Genomic DNA, 19,176 nt, shown 5'->3' on the forward strand with positions numbered 1-19,176 from the left:
ACATTTATTTTAAAGGCAGAGAGTCAGCTTTATTCTCAGTGAGAGGTACAGCTTGTACAGCTATGACTAATGTTGTTGTACTTACTTGTGACAGCCTTGAGGAAAGTGCATCTGTATGCAAAACCTTTAAAATACACAAACCAGTGCAGCAGATTCGACTTTTTGTTCTTTTTACCAGCTTTTCAGTGTAAATCAGCTGATGAAAAGACTGCAGGATTCTCAGGTTTTTGCTTTTTCTTGTTTTTTTGCCCGATGGATGACGGTTCCCATATACCATCTGGCCCATGACAATTTAAGATCACCTTTATTAGCCCCATCCAGTGTTGACAACAGAAGAACGGGCCTCTTGTCCACCAGAGCCACCGGAGAGTCAGTGAGCGGGGACAGACTTCATTGTGACTGAGAAGATTTCAGCTGAAACTGAGACCCCGCCACTGTAACCAGACAGAGAGCCCCTGTATTCATCTGATGTGCCTGCATGTATCTAGGTAAGAGGCTATACTCGATCAGATTATAAGATATCCCACTACATGGAAGGTGTTAGTGCTCATTTCCTGGTAAGCCAGGAGTCCTGCATCTCAGCATCTATTCAAAAAAAAAAGAAAAAAAAGAGAGGTGGTATCCCTGCCTCAGTGTGGGAACTGTTACATAATACTGTTAACAGATACAACACAAACCGTGTACTTGTGAATGGATACGGGAGGAGGAGGAGGAGGAGAAAGCCTGTGGCCTGTGCCTCTCATCTCTGAGAGAGGGGACAAAAACTTTGCAATCAATTTAGATTCTGCAATTGACCAACCAAAGTGGTTCTCAGTCGGTTTTTCCCTGCAGAGCCCTCCTTTGGTAGATACAAATATTGTCCAAAAAAAGAGAAAAAATAAAAACAAATACTGTGTACATCCATCCCAGGGTGATGTCTTTAGGCAGAATTCACCTCCGCCACACTCACATCTCACAAGTTTACATGGAATAAGAACAAATCTATTTGGTCTCTTACTATTTCATGAAACACATTAAGAAAGATTCCTAGAGATTAAGATTAAGAAAGAAGGGATTACTTGCAGAGGAAGTTAATGCCATGGTGCAATCCCTCCCCCAAGATCCTGAACTGCACATTACAAACAATTATATTAGCCTGCTGATATATTACATGTACTATTTCAGAGAGCTGGAGCCACTGTAATAGAGGATGCTGCTCTTACGCTGATGTGTCGTAAAATGAAGTTATGGAGGCCCATTACAGCAACCATAGCTGCTGTCAGATTAGAGGGGAAAAAGGTCCCTGGCAGAGCAGTTGAATATAAGAATGGAGCTGAGAATTCAGACCAAATAAAGACACAAACATCAAACGATGTGTGCAAACATGTAATTAGGCGTCAGCATGAGAAGTTAAGGGACGTGACAAATCGTCATTATTTTACGCGTCGGGAGTGAGAACGGGTTGATATCCCACTGAAACTACACTGAGGCTAGAAAAACAAACCCGTTCTCCCTGTGGATATAATTATAGTGGTAAAAACATGAGATTGGGGACAGCGATAGTGGTGTAATATGCTTAGAAATACCAGGAGAGGTCCCAGTAGAGCATCGCTGGGTAGGGTTGGCTTGGGAGATAAGGCCTCCACACACAGAGGAGAGTGGGTGGGTGGGAGTTTATTGCAGTTTAATGTGGTTTCATTTCGGCACTTTTTGGCCAATGTCTGTTTTAAAAACCTCAAAACAGGCGTAATAAAACAGTTTTGTTGTATTATTATTATTATTATTTTTAGAAATTAACCAGCTTAAATACACAACACAAGTTCACATATACTTGCATCAACACACAAGAGTTGGCACACTGCCCTTTTCTGATGAATCATAAGTGAATTAAGCATAATCCTCAACCACTAAAACATATTTATTTGATTTATTAATTAAATAACTCCAATTGGGCATTTTAATAAATAAAATAATATGCGTTATTCTTTTTTTTCTGTTAAATAGTAAATCTGAGAATTCGTGGATAAAAAAACAATAATTACATTTTAGCACTCCAAACAATATGTTGATTAAAGAGCTTGTTCATACTGCCAAATTAACCATTACACAAACAAAAAAATATTTTGGTAATTACAAATACTGTTAATTTAGGGCAGCTGTGGCATAAACCTGACATCGGGTGGTCTCATACATTTGTTATCGCTGCTTTATTCTGAAAAACAGGGTTACTACGCGAGTGTTTTGCGTCCCATCGTGGCATTTTCATGGAGTTTCTCATGCGAGTAATAAAAAACACACTAACGAGTCAGGCGAGGGTCATAGCTATCATAAATTGCGTCTACTTGTATTCAGCGCCTATGCTTAAAATTAATTTTACTGTCTGAGCGCCACTTCCTGATACACCTGTTTGGCAGGTAGTGGTAGGGCGGTCCGCCTAGGCGACGCTATCGGAGACTGAGTCATGAAAAATTGACTATGGGCGGAATTTTACTGAAGCTTTGACGCAACTTTGGACCTTTTTTTTTTTTTAAACTTCACGCATTGGAGCCCGTTTCCCCCCCAACTTCAAAATGCGTCGACCGCTCCGAAGAACCAGCGCCCTGAACGTGGTTTTGCTGTTGTATTGGCTCTGCTGTTTGGGTGAGTAGACCGAACCCGGGCTCGGCTGTCTTGTTTTTAAACTCGAGCCTCCATACTCACACAACCCCTGTCGCGTCTTTCAAAGTTTGGGCTGGTAGGCTGGCACTTATGTCCCATTTCCGCAATAACTCGTTAAACACAGGCTGTTTAAAATTTAGTTGACGTTTGAGTTTTCAGTGTCGTTAGCTCACCACTGTTAGTTGTACATTACACGTTTCGTTTTTAAGGCTATCACATAAATGCCCAAGACAATGGAGGCCTTCTGGGTCTAAAGCCTACTCAACACTTCCATAGACCTAGCACGCCATATTTATTTGTAGTTTTTTTCGTTTATAGCTTTTCGTTTTAGATATAAACACTGCCAGTGAATATATAATACAAACCAGTGAATACAAAATATACTAAATGTAACCCAGTAAACACCACGAAGTTGTAGTAAACTGTACTCAGACAAGTGTTAAGTCTCTGTCAACTAATTAATGATTCCCTCTTGTGGTAATAAGCCTAATAATCCACAGAGGCTTGCTAATGTAGCTGCCGTGGGGGCAGCCACACACGCTCGGCTCTTAATAATAAGCATAATAATAGACCTTAGTTATGAAACCAGCCGTGGAAAAAAAAAAATCAATCAGACAGTTGTTATTCAGTAACACAAGACCACGGTATTTTGTCAAAGATGGCGCTGAACTGTGGGCAGACTTTCAAAAAATAAAAAAAATAAATTGTGAAAATAGAGTCATGACTGTCGTGGACAACATAAAACACGGAGAGGTTGGTGTAACATCAGCACGTCCACAAACGCAGTTCTGTGAAAATGCTAGGATGCTGTGTGAAATGTAGCTAAAAACAATGCAATGATTCAAATATACTTCATAAACCCAAATTTAATTGTTAATAGAATTTAGAGATCATATGAAATGTTTAAACTGAGGAAATGTATTATTTTAAGAAAAACATTAGCTCATTTTGAATTTGACGGCAGCAATGTGTCCCAAAAATTGAGACCGGGGACTTCACTGTGCACCTGGACTCTTCTATTATGAAGCCATGCTGCTGTAATATCTGCAGTATGTGGTTTTGCATGGTCTTGCTAAAATATGGAAGGGCTTCCCTGCAAAAGATGTTGTCTGCATGGGGGCGTGTGCAGCTCTATAACCTGTATATACCTTTCAGCAATGGTGGTGCCAATTCCATAGGCACTAATGCACCCCTGTACTCTCAAAGATGCAGGACTTATAAGTGAGCAGTGATATCAAGCCAGATTGTTCCTGTTTCCTTTTTAGTCCAAAGGATGTGGTGTCATTTCCAAAAATAATTTAAAATTTAATGCTATTCTGTGGTCAGATTATTTATGTTCTGTCTCTGTTTTAAGTGGATTTGCCTTTCTGTATTGTGTTGATGCCTCTTCTTTGCATGATAGCTTTAACCTGAATTTGTGTGAGTTTGCCCGTCGCGCACAGAGATTTCTCCAAATTCTTGGAATCTTTTAGTGAATGTACTGTAGATGCTAACATATTCGTCACAATTTTACCTTGAGGAACATTGTTTTTGAAATTGTTTCACAATTTAAAGATGCCGTTTATTGCAGACTGGTGAAATTCAGCCCACCAGCATAAGCTAAAGAAAAAAAATGTGGAAAGAAATCAGCTTCTCTAAGCTGGTTTTTAATACTCAATCATGCTGCTGACCTAATTGCAATAAACCTAATTGGTTGAAAAAGTTCCCCAGCTGTTTCTTTTTAGTGCCTCTTACATTTCCAGGTGTTTGTTTTCCCCATCCTGACTTCTTTGAGACGTGTTGCTGCCATCAAATTCAAAATGAGCTTATGTATTTTATGAAAGAGTAAAATGCCTCAGTTTCAAAACACGTTTTGTGTGTTATATTGTCAAAAAATATGTTTATTTGAGTTTACGTTTTACAGAGCATCCAAATTTTGTGGAATCAAGGTTGTACTAATATAGGGAGTTTTTCCTTGCAAGGTTACATAAAAACATGCTTACACAGTGTGTTCTCATCCTCGCTCTTCTACTCAAGTAAATGTCCAAAAACGAGTGTCAACATGCCCAACGATGAGCTGCCGGTGTTCCTGTCCCAGCACTGATTACGATATTATCAGCATTTATTATCTTCAAGTTCAAGAGTGGTTTGGCTTTTTGATTTCCACTGTTTTGAAGAGATTGCTTTGTTCAAGTCACCCCAAGGTCTTTGTCGATGAATCGGGCTGATTGGATGAGATCTCTTCTGCTCATGTGTTTAATATAAACTTTGGCCTTATCATGTCCCTTGGGATGCTTGGTGAAAGCAGTGGTGTTGTTCTAATAAGATTGGTTATATCAGGGGATCGCTCTATTTTGCTTTTGGTAAATTCCCATAGAAAATGCATGTTGAGGCTTTTTCTGGAAATGAAGGGCTCTTTCATTTTTGCCCTCCAAAAGCAGTGTGTTAATGTCAGAGATAGCTGAAGGGAAAATGCAGCCGGTTTCACATAAATACTTTGTCTTGAAGGGGACAATGATGATGCTTTTATTCACTTTAGCTCGAGTCAAAGTTGGTCAGGCTGTTTTATCAGTCTACCAGTTACAGCTTCAGTCAGAAATCTTTCACATAGCCAGAATTTTCATGAGCCCCAGAGGAGGTGACTGTGGCATGCACCACAGCAATGCTGACATTTCATCTTGAGACTGAAAATACCTTTACAGTTACTGCATAAAACAACAAAACAAAAAAATGGCTCCAGATGCACAGAGTCTCTCAAGGATCATTCCTGGTCATGTTGGCGATCCTCTACATTTTCTGTATTGCTATCAGCAGCAGTTTTATGCATTTATTGAAATAACCATGTCTGGATGGATTGGCCACGAGAAGCTTGGTGTCTGTGGTTCAGAACAAATCATTTTGGCAAAGCTGTCGGCTAGATTGCTGTGAAATTTGCCACAGATCCCTAAGGTCCTATTAGGGTAAATGGAACTGATTTTTTTATTTTTTATTTTTTTAAATGTAGTGTCACATCGCGCCAAACTTTGCACTTTATTTTTACTGCTAATTAGCAATCAACATGTTAAACAAAGATATTGAACAGGGTGAAATTTCAAACCTTGCTGCACAGTCTGTCCACTGTGTTTTGAATCCAGTCTTCATAGTGTGTGTGCAAGCACTAGCAAGAGAAGCCGTTTGTTTGTTTGTTTGTTTGTTTGTTTGTTTGTTTTGTTTATAGGTGTAGTTGAGCGGTTTGTTGTGGACAGTGCTGATGTTGAGTCCCTTGGTATTATCACTGAAGAAATAACAATGAAAAGCCATCTAGAGCGAGACAGAGCTGAAGGCCTCTGAGAGATACAAATGTAAAACAAGGTCTGTCCAATTCAGCAAGAGAGTCGGATGAGTAACTTGCATTAGCGTCAGTCAGTTCTGTGTCTATCCGGAGGACGTTGTTACCTTGGTGTGAGCATATTTGCACACTCTATTTTGCAGTGGGTAAAACGTCACTCACATTGTGTTCTCCTTCCTGCTTTACACACAAATATATAAATCTGTACATGACAGTCCCATTTTTTTTTTTTCTGGCTGGCTTTCATCTCTGACCAGCGGTCTCTCTTCTTCTTCTTCTTCTTCTTTTTTTTCTATTATAATATTTCACCTCCAGCTCCTTCCCCAGTCTCCTCCATCATAGTGACTACACCACCAGAGGTCCATGCATCTAAAGGAGATACTGTCACATTGTCCTGTTCATTTACTTCCACAAGTAGGCCAACTAGTAGGATGACAGTTGACTGGTCTTACCGGCCGCAGAGCGGAGGTCCACCAATGATGGTGAGTATACTTTTATCCAAATTAACTTCAAGGCTGTGTTGCAGCCAGTGTTGCAAAATAATGTGTGTGCTTTATTTGCAGCCATAACTGCAGTGAAATGTTAAACACCTGTAATTGACTCATTTTGGGAGTTTTACACATTAAAAGATAATTGGACAAGAGAACAAATAAACACTGTAGTGCACCGGCTGAATGTAGATGTCAGTTGAAAGTATTACTCTGTAAAAGATCATAGAGAGATCAAAGCTGTGCTTCCAGTAATGACATTATTTACTGAACTAACTAATGATGACTTATTATCACACATGAAAATTAGAAGACCACGACTATAATTTGGTAACAGATAAACAGGATTATGGGGTTGTTGGGTTGTTTTTTTTTTCGTTTTGTTTTTTTTTGTTTCCTTCGCAGGATAATTACTGTTCTCAGTAGCCGATTTTTCTATGTCAACGGTTCATAGATTCATTTATTGGTGGCTGTCTGTCTATACATTTTTTTTTTTTTTTTTTTTAAATATGGAGTGCTGGTAAGACTTTTTTTCAATTCGATTTAATTTATACAGCGCCAAAACAACAGTCACCTCAAGGCGCTTCATAGTGTAAGGTAGACCCTACAATAATACATACAGAGAGAAACCCAACAATCATATGCACTTTGGCGACAATGGGAAGGAAAAACTCCGTTATCAGGAAGAAACCTCTGTCAGAACCAGGCTCATGCTGTGGAAGAGAGCCAGAGATTAAGACAAAATCTCTGACACTGACTGTAGAAATGTAATGCATTTTGTGAAGTCTTTGTAATTAGATTTCATTGAACTGAAATAAAAAGTGTAGCTGAACTAAACATGACTCAGCCTGGCAGGGAAGGAGCTATGGATTATTAAGGTGGGGCAAAACAAGACAAAACAAGAAAATCCTTGTGAAACATGTCAGATACGTTGCTTCACAATCACTGTAGGCTGAAGTTATAGTTGGAAGATAAAATATAGACTCCAGACAGTATTTATATATCTAAGGTCCTCCTGACCTGCACTTCATGTCTTCTTTCTTGCTTTCAAGGGGCCAGAGTTTCTTGTCATAAAGTCTTTCAAAGATTTTCTTTTCTCACTGGTTGTTTTTTCACTTATTCTCAGTACAGTCCTTCATAAGCAACATAACACTGACCTAGGAATCATTCAAGCATTGAAAAGGCACCTAACTCATGGGATGAACCAGTGCTATGTCTACACGTAACAGACATCTTGGCAAAGAGCCCATTTTAAATGTGATCTTTAGGCCCTCTGTTGCAAAACACATCACTTGTACACATTTCTTCAGCTGAAAAACACCCCCAAAAAACAGTTTAACAGACATAAAATATTTTTGAACTTGCAGGGCCTCACACAGAAATTGTTCATAAGACAGGCTTGTGACACGCATTGCCACTTTGTGCAAACACAGCTTGTTTGAATATGTGATTGCTTTATTTGCATTCATGGCCAGCTCGACTTCGCTTGATTTCTGAACATACCTGAACACCTGCTGTGATAGCGGCAACACCCTCAAGCAAATTCAGTTTAATTACAATTTTGTTTATGCCAAACTCATCTGATTTATGAGCCTCGGTGTGAAGAGAAAAAAAAAAGTCCACGTTTTACCCATTCATGTTCCAGTCCATCTTTTGTGGCTTCCTCGGTAAAACCCCAGAAAGTGAGCTACCTTAATAGACCCCTCCTCATGCGATGGAATTGTGGTCTTGTTCGAAGTGCGTTGAAATGTATCCATCCTAACCCATAACTGCATTCAGTCCTCTAAGTGTGGCTTGAGTTTCACTGACCAATCCACTGGAAACACACCACATCATTTAAGCATTTCCATTTGTACTTTAAGATAGCCATCCACTGTGGTTCTCTGTAATTGCATTTGGACTGTGAGAATCCATAGTGTGGTAGCTGCAACCCTCTATGCAACCATTTCCTATAGGAGCACTAGAAGTAAAGTAGAGGCTAATGCTTTGTGGCTCTGCAGATATGGAGTTTTGCTGGTTCACTCTCATTAAGATGTAGTTGTGTGGAGGGAGAGATGCATGCTATATTAGCGTTGGGGTGTCAGTCTGCAGTAATTGCTTGATAAAGCCATACAGCTGTTTGGGGGGGGGGAGAGGAGGAGCCAGCTGCTTCCTAACAAAAAAAGGAGCCCACTTTTCCTGCAGTTCATCAGAACTAACTCAACCTAAATAAAAAGAGGCAGGTTCCTGATGCGACCAGTACATACAAATAACAATTAGAAACTTCCAGACTTGCTTCTAAGCCTTCATTTACTTCCCATCCAATTTCATTTGCAGTTTTGGCTGCTTTATTGGCCTGTGTGTCCCTGCTCGTATATCATGCTGGGAGAGGCCATGAATAAGCATGTGAAAACCTCTATCAGAAAATATAATTTTGCTGCCAAAGCTTTAGTGTCAATCTGAATTGCTGCAGTGCTTCAGTGGCTTACATAATTACCTCCAGTCCTGATGAGAATTAATTTTGTAGATTGGCGAAGAGAGGCTGAATGTTCAATCAAATATCAGTGGAAGCTGATGGTAATTGAAGGATTTGGCTATTGGGTTTTGCTGAATAATGTTACATTAAAATCTATTATTATGATCTAAAAGTTGCTGCTAAGCTTCTCAAGTCAGGGGAAGCATTTGTTTAAATGTAGGTGGTCTCAGTTGAAAACAGTCTTCCATCCTTAGTCATGCTGCAGCATCTCTCATGAATTCAAAAGTACCTTTGGGTCTAATGTTTGTTTTCAGCCTGAGCAGAGTCTAGTAGTAGTAACTGATTTCAAGCTTTTCTCATGTAGGCTGAGCTCTGCCAACTTTTAAATGATCAACCAAGAGTGAGCAACACTGATATGACCATCTTTATCTTTGCCCGCCTCTACAGCACGAGGCTGTAAAAGCATAAAACCTTATCAATCCTAGTAATTATCCAGGTGATTCTGTGGTTTTGCTTTTTTCCTGCCTCAGTTTATTGTGAACATCATATGCAGGTATCCTTGTTGACAGTGTTCACAGAGATTTGCACATTTCAGGCAGTAAATGTATAAACTTCAAACAAGGCAAACGTTTTTACCTAATCTTGATTTTTTTTCAAAGTAAATATTGTTCTGAGTTTGTGAAGCCAGTTTGAATACATTATAAATAATATAAAACTTTATTGTGTTTGTTCAGTTTTATTTTCATGTACTTTTCAGGAAAGGGAGGGATTATATTTAGGGTTTGTAGCACTTTGTGAATGGTTCATGTTTATCAGATTTCCTGAGCACAAAGAAGATTATCTCTGCTATCAGTTCTACTTGAGCGTACTACTTGTCATTATGTGTATTCGCTCAAATACTTGTCTGGTTAAGTTGTAGGAAATTACATGTATGTTTAGCGGTCTCTGGGCATGGATTCATCTGTATTTATATTGGAAATTGTTCGGAAAATGTTCTGTGTCTAAATTACCATATGTCAGAAGCCTAGTATGGGTTGCGAGGACAGCTCAGGCATCAGCCACGTGAAATCAGTCGCAAAGAGCACTAAAAACTTTGTTTATTAGCAGGTTGTTGGAGCCATCTGTAGTTTGCATGAAAGATGCTAACCTCTCTCCAAACACCTGGCTTTTTCTCTCCAGGCAGTGAAAAGTGCAGTGCAAACCGAAATGGAGAACATTTGCTTTACTGCTACAACAAACAGATTTCAAAGGTCTGCGTTTCCTGTTTGCACCACACTTTTCAGTTTCACTACCATTTGGTGAGTAGTTTGTGTTTGTCAGCATTTCATGTGCAAACTATGGGTGACTGTCAGCTAACAGAGCACACACTCAACAATTTGTAGGTATTTTGCGCATGCGACACCAACAACTTTGCACGTGTTTTCAGTGGGTTGTGACATAACTGCAAACAGTTTCTTAGTGGGTTGACGGCAGCTCTGTCAACAACTCTTTCACTTTTTTGATGTTCAGATCAACCCTAGTTAAGATTTTGTTTTTTAAAACTTACTGTAACATTGTAAGTTGTTGTGATCTTGTTTAATATCATCTGTGTTTGAGGAGGCGTGCACGCAGTAATACTGAGAGTAAAAAAAGGTGGAAACTGGTGCGATTATAAATAACAACAGTGTTTAGGTCAAATCTGGTATTGCTGTGGAAATAGATAATTATGTTTTTATCTTAATAAAGGAGATTCTCATTAAATCCTGTGTTTCATGTTGGTGGAGTTTTCTTCACATTATTCAAACAGGAGCAGAAAACCATGACAATACAAATACATACTTTCAGACTGTATTCTTTACCCTTTTCTTGTTTGTATTTTATTTGTTTACTTTCATTTTTTTCTTTTCCTCCATGTCTGTGCGTATTGTTGTGTCATAAACTTAATAAAGCACACATTCTGCACTCTTAGTTTACTCTGTGCAAAACATGTTCTGTCGTGTTTACACATTTTTATCCCCCTCTTTTCCACCCACATGCACAGCACACTCATTCTCCGGATGTCATGTTGTAGAGAGGTCTGGGTCAGCTTGATGTGGGAGTGATAAAAGGGATGGAGTTTGTTGTTGAAAACAGACTGATGTGGTAAATGTTAAACACAGACGTAGATTCATTTTTTAAGACTCCTGCAGAATTGTGCACTAGCGTGAATGTCCTTTGGGAGTTGCTGGATTTTATTCGTATTTCTCAGATGGAACAAGGAGCCCTCTTCCCTCTGTCAACAATGTTGCCCAAGGAAAGGATGTCCAACCGCCATCTGTTTCTCCAGACAAGTTAGATTTGCAAATGATGAGTAGTATTATGTGCTCTCTGAACAGGAAAATGATCATTAATTTACACAGTTTCAGGCGTTAGTCTCCTAGTGTGACACAGCAGGTTGAAATATGCACAATGCATAGCCACATTTCACTGCACAGCCTTCCTGCACACTCAAATATCATTTTCAGCTTGCTCAGGCTATTTAACCACTCCTCTGTCTTTCATATAAAGATGTAAGATGTCTTTTTCTCCTTTCAGTTTCTCCACTTCTCCTCACGGGCGTACCCGCCAACAGAGGGTCAGTTCGGCGGTCGAATCCGGTGGCAAGGCACCCCGGCACGTGGAGATGCTTCAATCTCTTTAGTCAATGCCACACTGAATGACAATGGGACCTTTACATGCACAGTCAGAAACCCACCTGATGTCCACGGGTCCACGACTTCACACACTGTACTTACTGTCACACCAAGGGGTAAGATGCTAACCTAACAAGTCAAATCCTTGTCTTGCATTCAGACTCTTTCTGTGTTTGTCCTGACTTCAACTCAGGTGTCTGGTTTTGGTGCCTCTCATTATCAGTTGTACAGTGTGTGCATGCAGACACTGGGCTGATTTAGGAAAGGCTTAAAATTCCAATGCCAGCCTCACAGTTTAATGGATGGCAGACTAATCCAAACATCCATGTTGTGTTTGTGTAAGCCTGTCATGATTTAAGCATTTGGTCTCACATGTATTTACCTGCGTCAGCTATGAGTGGACGGTAGATGATTAGAGAATGACTGGAGTGTAGCTCATCACATTTTGAATTGCTTATAAAAACCTAGAAGGGAAGATTGAACCCACTCTTGTCTGTGCAGTTTGTAACTCTGGTACGTAAAATGAACATGTGAAATGTTGACTGTATTTTTCCGGGAACGGCTTCCACCCAACCAGGAAGTTGCTATTCTCTGCCAGGGAAGAGTCTGGCATGTAGCCCCACTGTAATGGCCCATTGTTGTTGTTTTTTTCTCTTTCTGTACAGATTAGCAATGAACTTTTTGTCAGGGAGCTTTGGCGATATGCTGGTTGGTGGATTTGTTACCTATGGGTAAAGACAGGCAAGCTGTTCTAATCAGCTGCTGGATTCAGCTGCATATTTACTGTAAAGACGTGAGCCATGTGTCTTTTCATCTCTTCTCTGCAAGAATATTACAAACTGTTTCACGTTTTCCGTGCTATCATCAACTGTATAGTGGCACTCATAGAGCTGCTGTATATAGTATGTATACAGTTTACAGTCTGTGTGACAGTATGTATGTGTGTGTGTGTGTGTGTGTGTGTGTGTATATGTGGTGACTGCCAAGTGCAGATTTGTATGAAGTCCTGTAGATGTGTGATCATAAACATCATGTAACTGTGCCCCTGATGACCAAACACTCTTCTCCTCCTCCTCAGTGCCCAGCATTCGCTTCTCAGATGTTGCAGTCCTCCTTTTTTTCATCCTCCTTCCCTCTGCTGTCATAACCCTCATTCTTATTGGACGGATGATGTGTCCCAAGAAAGAGCGTAACCAATCAAAGGCCCACAGATCACCCATAGAGGTCACAGAGGGGTGAGTAGATGCATTCTGCCAATCACTGGTGAGGCTCTCCAGGGGATAATGATGGTCACAGCAGGTGATAAATAGGATTGATGGTTATAGACATGCTTTTTCAAATGGATTTAATAAACGTTAAACAGGAATCTAAGTTTTTAAAATGGGTGTTTGCTTCTGAAGAGTGGCTATCAATCACTCTTTAACTGACTTCTCGCTGGTATGTCATGTGATTAGAAGTCACATAGGGTTTCAGCCAGTACTGGCTTGTTTTTCACTGGTTCATACAGGAAGAAGCTTTTAAAACAAGTACTGGCTTGCAGCTGTGGTTCACATTAATCTTAGGTGCTCTACGAACATTATATACTTATATATAAGCAGCTTGCCACTGTTACCATTATCTTTTTAAAAAATTGTTTCATCTTTGTCTTTTGACTTTTTCCTGTTTTTATACTGTTAACTACACTCAAATACATCTTTACAGTAAAAAACAAGAGAATAACAAAAATTGGCTATTTAACACTGAATAGAAAACTTGTAAAAAGGCCAAAATATTTTAATTAGAATATATCTATCAGTGATCTTTGTATTTGCTGAAAATCTGATGTTACCTTTGGGTGAACTAGCCTGTCTTCCTTGTTTTTTTTGGTCTTTATGCTTTGCCAAGCTAACTGAGCGCTTGTGTCATCTTAATGCTTAACTGACATAATTAAATGGGATTCATTTTAATAGGGAATTATAATTTCAAACATTTATTTTGTAGTTATTGAGGAATAATTGTCTGAGTGCTAACGTCTGTTTGTGGTGTAAATCCAGTGTTTCCCACAGTTTCATATTTCATTTGTACCAGTATATAAACATATTTATACAAATGTATGCATCAGAAATGTGCACACGCTGCTGTCTGTCTGGAAATATACTTTAAAATAATATAGTGTGTAAGGTGCTCCTGTGCAAAGATTTTAATGGACAGCTACTTTGTGGAGCTGAATAACAGGGTTTTAAAATCAGTTTGCCTCTCCCTCCCTCCCTCTGATGAACGTCCATGATGGTAGTCCTTGTTCTGCTCTGAGCTCACACTACAAAACATGAAACAATTCTCCTGTAGCTTAGAAGGAAACGTTGATACCAGAGTGGCCCTAGTTTGCAGCGGATCTCCACAGCAAAATAAATACTACAGCTGGAGTCAATGCGACTGTGGCATGAGAAACTCTCTAACGAGACATCAGTGACGTATCGATGACTGCCACAATGGTGACCTAGCGAGTGAGCCAGCGGGAAGGTAATAGTCCACTATTAGATTTATGGCAGATGGCATTGTTCTTTCAGATGAAGAGGAAAAAGCTAAACTGGGTCTTCAAATAGTTTAACAGCTGATAATATATCCTAAATTGCTGCCCAATTATAGACTGAATGTGGCAAACATGGACATAAGTGGAAACAACAAATGGAGAGCCTCAGTTGAAAAGTATGTGTTTTATTGTGGGCTTGAAAGGTGATTTGTGCGTACTGTATCTAAACAGCACAGGCAGGTTTTTACTTTGCAAACATGTGATTATGTCGTTCGTAACTATCTTTGCTGTCCGTTCTGCATTCATCAGGGATGAATATGGCATCCCAGGATACAACCACAAAGAAGATAGGGCCAAATGCTGTGACCTATATGTGATGGTAAGAGTACAGAATTTCTACAAAGCCATAAATAACTTACCGAGACATGTCTGCGAGATACATTTCACATGATTCATTTTACATGACCTCGGTGTCTGACAACAGGACTTTGGGATTTGTAAATTATTGATTAATTTTTTCCTGTGTAGCTGTTCTGTGTCTTTGTGTGTACCTGTCCATAAGTATTTCTTCCTTTTCTTTTCCAGGACTCAGACGAAGAGTATTACTTAAAAGACTTTAAAAAGAGGCCTCCTGAAGCTGAAGGCTATGCTGACTCCCACTGCTAGAGAACCCCGGTGGTCAGGAGATGTAACTGCAGCCTGGTGCTTTATAGGAAATCAATGCAGGATTTCTATCTTCTATGTCACAGTCCACCACTCAGCCACTCCACCACTTGGTGATGAGGTTTGTTTTGGTGACCTCTTTGGTAAATACTCCATATATTTAACACTATGCAAATAATTAGATTTTCTTTTGTATTCCCAAGCTCATGCCCCCCCCCCCCCAAAAAAGAAAAAAAAAAGCTAGAATTTATAGGCTGTTTTGACTGTTTTCACATGACGGAGCTGGGGATGAGGAGAAATCTAAAGTCTGTGGTGTGAATATGGTATTTACTTTTTATTCTGTGTGCACAAAGCACCATGGCTGGTACTGTTTGGCAAACTGTCCTTGTGTATGCAATGCATGCAAACACAAATATTCTTTTCTTTAGTTTTTTTTGTTTTTGTTAGTTTTTTGGAGATGCATACATTTTTTTTTTCTAATTTATTGCCTCCATCAGAGTGGCTGTGTGATATCTGTCAGTGTCTCTGTTTTACTCTTGTGGAACATTTCTGTCATATCATTAATATTTGTAAAAAAAAAAAATAAAAACGAAACATTAACTGAGATCACTCATGGTATTTATAGTCAGTACTCTGTTTCACTTCCAGCAATAACTGTATGCATTTGCTTTTGGATAGTTGTTTGGAGGGAAGTCCTGTGTTTGACTGCAGATGTGGTTATGTAATGTAATATAACGGTTTTGGATGCACACCGTGCTTTTGCATCTCTTTTACACAAATAAATTGAGCTGATTCTTTTGGCTTTGTAAGAATGCTTTAAAAAATGATTGTACTTTAATATAAAGAAATTGTTTATTCTTATTTTTTTTTATTAAAGTGATGGATCTGTATTTAACTTCTATTGAGACAGTTTGATGTTAAAGTTCATGGCGCACTGCCACCATTTTCTCCCTTATTCTCCTTGTTTGCTCTGTTGCACTATTCATGAATGGATCTCTTCAACTATTCATGAACGTTCTTGAATATTCCTTTAAAAACTCTGAGGACACGCTGGAGTCTTGGAACTACTTGTAAATTTGTGGTTGCGTCTGTCTCATCTACACAGTCGTGGGCCTTGAGAGACATGAAAAGATCCAATAAACAGTCTCCAGCAAAACGCACTGAAAGCGACAAGTCCTCAATCTGTCTCATTTCTTTTCTATTTCTCAGCCTGCTCATTCATGTCCTCTAGGTTTTAATAATTCACAAACTGCTGTGGTGAAACAGTTATCATTCCTCCTTCATCTGAACTGCCATGGCAACAGCTTACTCGTGTCAAGCAGGGAAAAAATATATTTAAAAAAACTGATTGAAGAAAGGAAACAGTTGGACTGTTGCCCGGACTCAAATTTCTGGATAAACCTTGTTTAGGAGACGCTTCAGATGTTCTGTTTTCCATGCTAAGAGGATATAGTATCACTCCTGTCTCATAATATCACTTACCTGCAGAGGTTTACTGCTCCAAATATTGAGCCACATAACATCCATCTTTCTAAATGCTCAATTATGCAAAAGATTTGCAGAACATCTGTTTTTATCAACCTAAAGTCTGCCTTTGGGTTTAGTAGCGATTATGACTTTCCCCTAGTGGAAGTGCTGCAGATTTACCTTATTTACCTAAATTTATTTGTGCTGTCGGATATTGTTACTGGCTGGAAATCGGAGAAAGTGTTGAAAGAAACTCCTCTAAAGCAGCATCTCGTGGAAAGTAGACCCAACAATGATCAATAAACCATCTGCTCCCCCACTGGGAAAACTCACTACCACTGAGTGTTAGGATTGCCACATGGCCTTTATGTGCCCGTAAGTGTTATGTTTGGACCTAAAATCAGACACACATGGTTATCGTTTGCGTTGTATTATTCGACTTGTTGCAAAAGCAATAAGTGCTCTTCAATAATGCAGATATCCCACGTGTAAACAGAGCAAGCAGTGAGCTTAGGGTGGAAAATTGGCACAGTGACACTGAAAGTCCTGGTCAGCTGGGGCTTTTCCTGTGTGGTTGTTCTCCCTGTGCTTTTACATCAAAGACATACTTGCTGGTGCAACTGGTGAGTGTAGACTGGTTGTGAGTGTATTTCCGTCTCAGTAATAGACCTGGAAGAATCTGGAACCACTGGGACCAAAACCATTAAACTGGTGGACAAGTTCAAATGGCTGTTTCATTGCCTCTCCGGACACACTGTGTCCACATGGTGTCGCATTCAGAAACAGATCATTCATCCCAGATCACTCCACACAGCTATCTGCACTCTGCCTGCCCATCAATAAGACATTCAGAGAGTGCAGAATCGAGTTTTTGTGTCTGCAGGTGTAAACTAGCACAGTCTGCCTGCTGATGATTAATGATTAGCCTTAGTCTGTATTTTCATTGAAGTGAATTAGATTTATGTAGACAGGGCAAGATTTCAAATACAATACTTAATACACAAATTACCCTGGACATTTGTTTTTTCCATGGGGGGAAGATGACCAGCTATGTCAGCAACAGTGGTAATGTTTCAGGCTAGCATTGAAGTTGCCTTCAATGCTAGCATAAACATGTAATTTGACATGAGCAGAAAATGTTGGAGCACTGCAATTTCTGGCCACAACACCACCTCCACCACTTAATTTAGACAATATTATTGTCCAAAGGCTTCATATATAAAATACTTTTCAAGATATATTTTTTTGAAAATGGTCCATCAACCCACTTTTGCACCGTTTTTTTGCACATTGAAATTTGAGGCGATGTTTGAACATAAATATCTCAAAAACTATTGAAGAAAAAAGACATAAGACTTTTCACTGCTCTTTCCTGAATCATTAACATGATTCAGGATATTTAATTTGGAACAGATACATTAAAAATGTCTGAGTGTTCAGTTCAAATGAAAAAAAAAGTCCCATACTTGAGCACATGCTAATAAAATACATCAGATTGTGTGTTGTTACATTTCACAATAATGCAAAAATAGAACACGAATAATTACTGACAAAAATAAAGAGAGTGATACTTTCATCAACTTTCATGCTGGAATGAGCAAAAATGAAAAAAACAAAAATCAGCACATAGTCTAATTCAGACAGAACAAAACTCTGGAGTTTCCAGATGTGGACTTTTCATATTTTAACCATATCTGACATTTTTTAATATATCTGTCCCATATTTTAGAATCTGATTCATTTTGATAGCATGAAAGACCAGTAGAAGAAAAAAGGCTTTTATCTTTAACAGTTTTTGAAATATTCATGTTCAAATATTGCCTCAGATTTTGATATATGAAAACTGGGGCGCTTGAATGTGGGTCAACGGACCGTTTTTCAAAACAATACATATTGAAAAGTATTTGAAATATGAACCAAAATCCCAAAATTTCACAACAGTCATTACATTTGATTGATCCTTGCATTTTTATCAAACATTCTTATGCAAATTGGAAGTGGTCGAGCAGAAAACATTCAAAAACTCCCCGCTCCCTCCACCCGTAACCTTCTGTTTTTGCTTTTAGCATTGTGCTCTCTTAAAACAACTTTAGACATAAAATTACTGTCTATATAGTACTGCAGTGCATATGTATTTACACTTTCTTAAACATATGAAAGAAAGTAAAGAAGAGAAATATCACTACACAAGCACACATCCCACCCATGCATATCCATCTTTGCATCACTGCTTTTTCTTAGTATTTACTTTTATTCGATCTTACTTTCACTGAATCTCAGTTGTGGTTTCTTTCCAATCATGCTTAAAATTTACTCAACAGTGAGTCATTTTATTACTTGTGATGCTGTGTCTGCTTCCACTTAGTCCACAAGATTTGTTCCCCCTTTTTTCTCCAATGTTGGTTTTTTCGGAATAGTGACACACACAATGCGTCACCTAGCAGGCGAAAGCATCAGACCAGTCACCTTGCATGGTAATAATACGTTTGAGTGCAGGCAGGCCGCTTAGCAGGCCACTTATTTGCTTTAACATGACAGCTGATCCCTGTAATCAACGTTGCTGCCGTGTCAGTCACCAGACACGAGACAGGCCTGGATTTACCACTGCAGTGCCATCCTATCAGTGTTATACTTTCATATCATTGTATAGATAGTTCCAGTATTCTGATGGTTTGGGACTTTATGCTCTGGGTTTGTTATGTGGGTTATAAAGCAATGCAATCGGTGCCGACAGCCTTTATAGAACACCTAAAGAGTCTGTTTATTTGCTGCTCCTTTAATATCACGTTGTTTAAGAACACGCCCTCATTGAGTGAGTGATGCATGTGAATGTTGCCTGGACTGAAAGCACTGGTTAAAAATAACTTGTAGTACACTTTATGTACTTTATTTGAATTTCGCAAAAAAGCTCTTTGCAACTTTTAAACTCCATCCACTTGTGAAGTGTAGTGTGCTCCACAGTACTGATTAAGTACACTCATTTGTACCTTTGACTTTTA

The 19,176-nt window shown here is 39.1% G+C and overlaps 1 protein-coding gene across 1 annotated transcript; it reads left to right on the plus strand.

The window, feature by feature from the left end:
- The first annotated feature begins 2,173 nt into the window (after window positions 1-2,173).
- On the plus strand, window positions 2,174-15,508 carry mpzl3 (myelin protein zero-like 3). Its single transcript, XM_005746725.1, has 6 exons — window positions 2,174-2,619; window positions 6,260-6,426; window positions 11,441-11,654; window positions 12,617-12,773; window positions 14,357-14,426; window positions 14,633-15,508. Exons 1-6 carry the CDS (start codon window positions 2,550-2,552, stop codon window positions 14,711-14,713), a joined length of 759 nt encoding a protein of 252 aa, XP_005746782.1. The 5' UTR covers window positions 2,174-2,549; the 3' UTR covers window positions 14,714-15,508.
- Window positions 15,509-19,176: the final 3,668 nt, after the last annotated feature.

Source organism: Pundamilia nyererei, unplaced genomic scaffold (genome assembly GCF_000239375.1).
Source record: "Pundamilia nyererei isolate P.nyererei 1_Seehausen unplaced genomic scaffold, PunNye1.0 scaffold00182, whole genome shotgun sequence".
In the NCBI taxonomy this organism is placed as follows: domain Eukaryota; kingdom Metazoa; phylum Chordata; class Actinopteri; order Cichliformes; family Cichlidae; genus Pundamilia; species Pundamilia nyererei.

Coding starts and splice junctions, on each gene's coding strand:
- mpzl3 (XM_005746725.1), top strand. CDS start 2,550: ATGCGTCGACCGCTCCGAAGAACCAGCGCCCTGAACGTGGTTTTGCTG. Junction 11,655..12,616: donor ACTTACTGTCACACCAAGGG/GTAAGATGCTAA, acceptor CCTCCTCCTCAG/TGCCCAGCATTCGCTTCTCA. Junction 12,774..14,356: donor CCCATAGAGGTCACAGAGGG/GTGAGTAGATGC, acceptor TGCATTCATCAG/GGATGAATATGGCATCCCAG.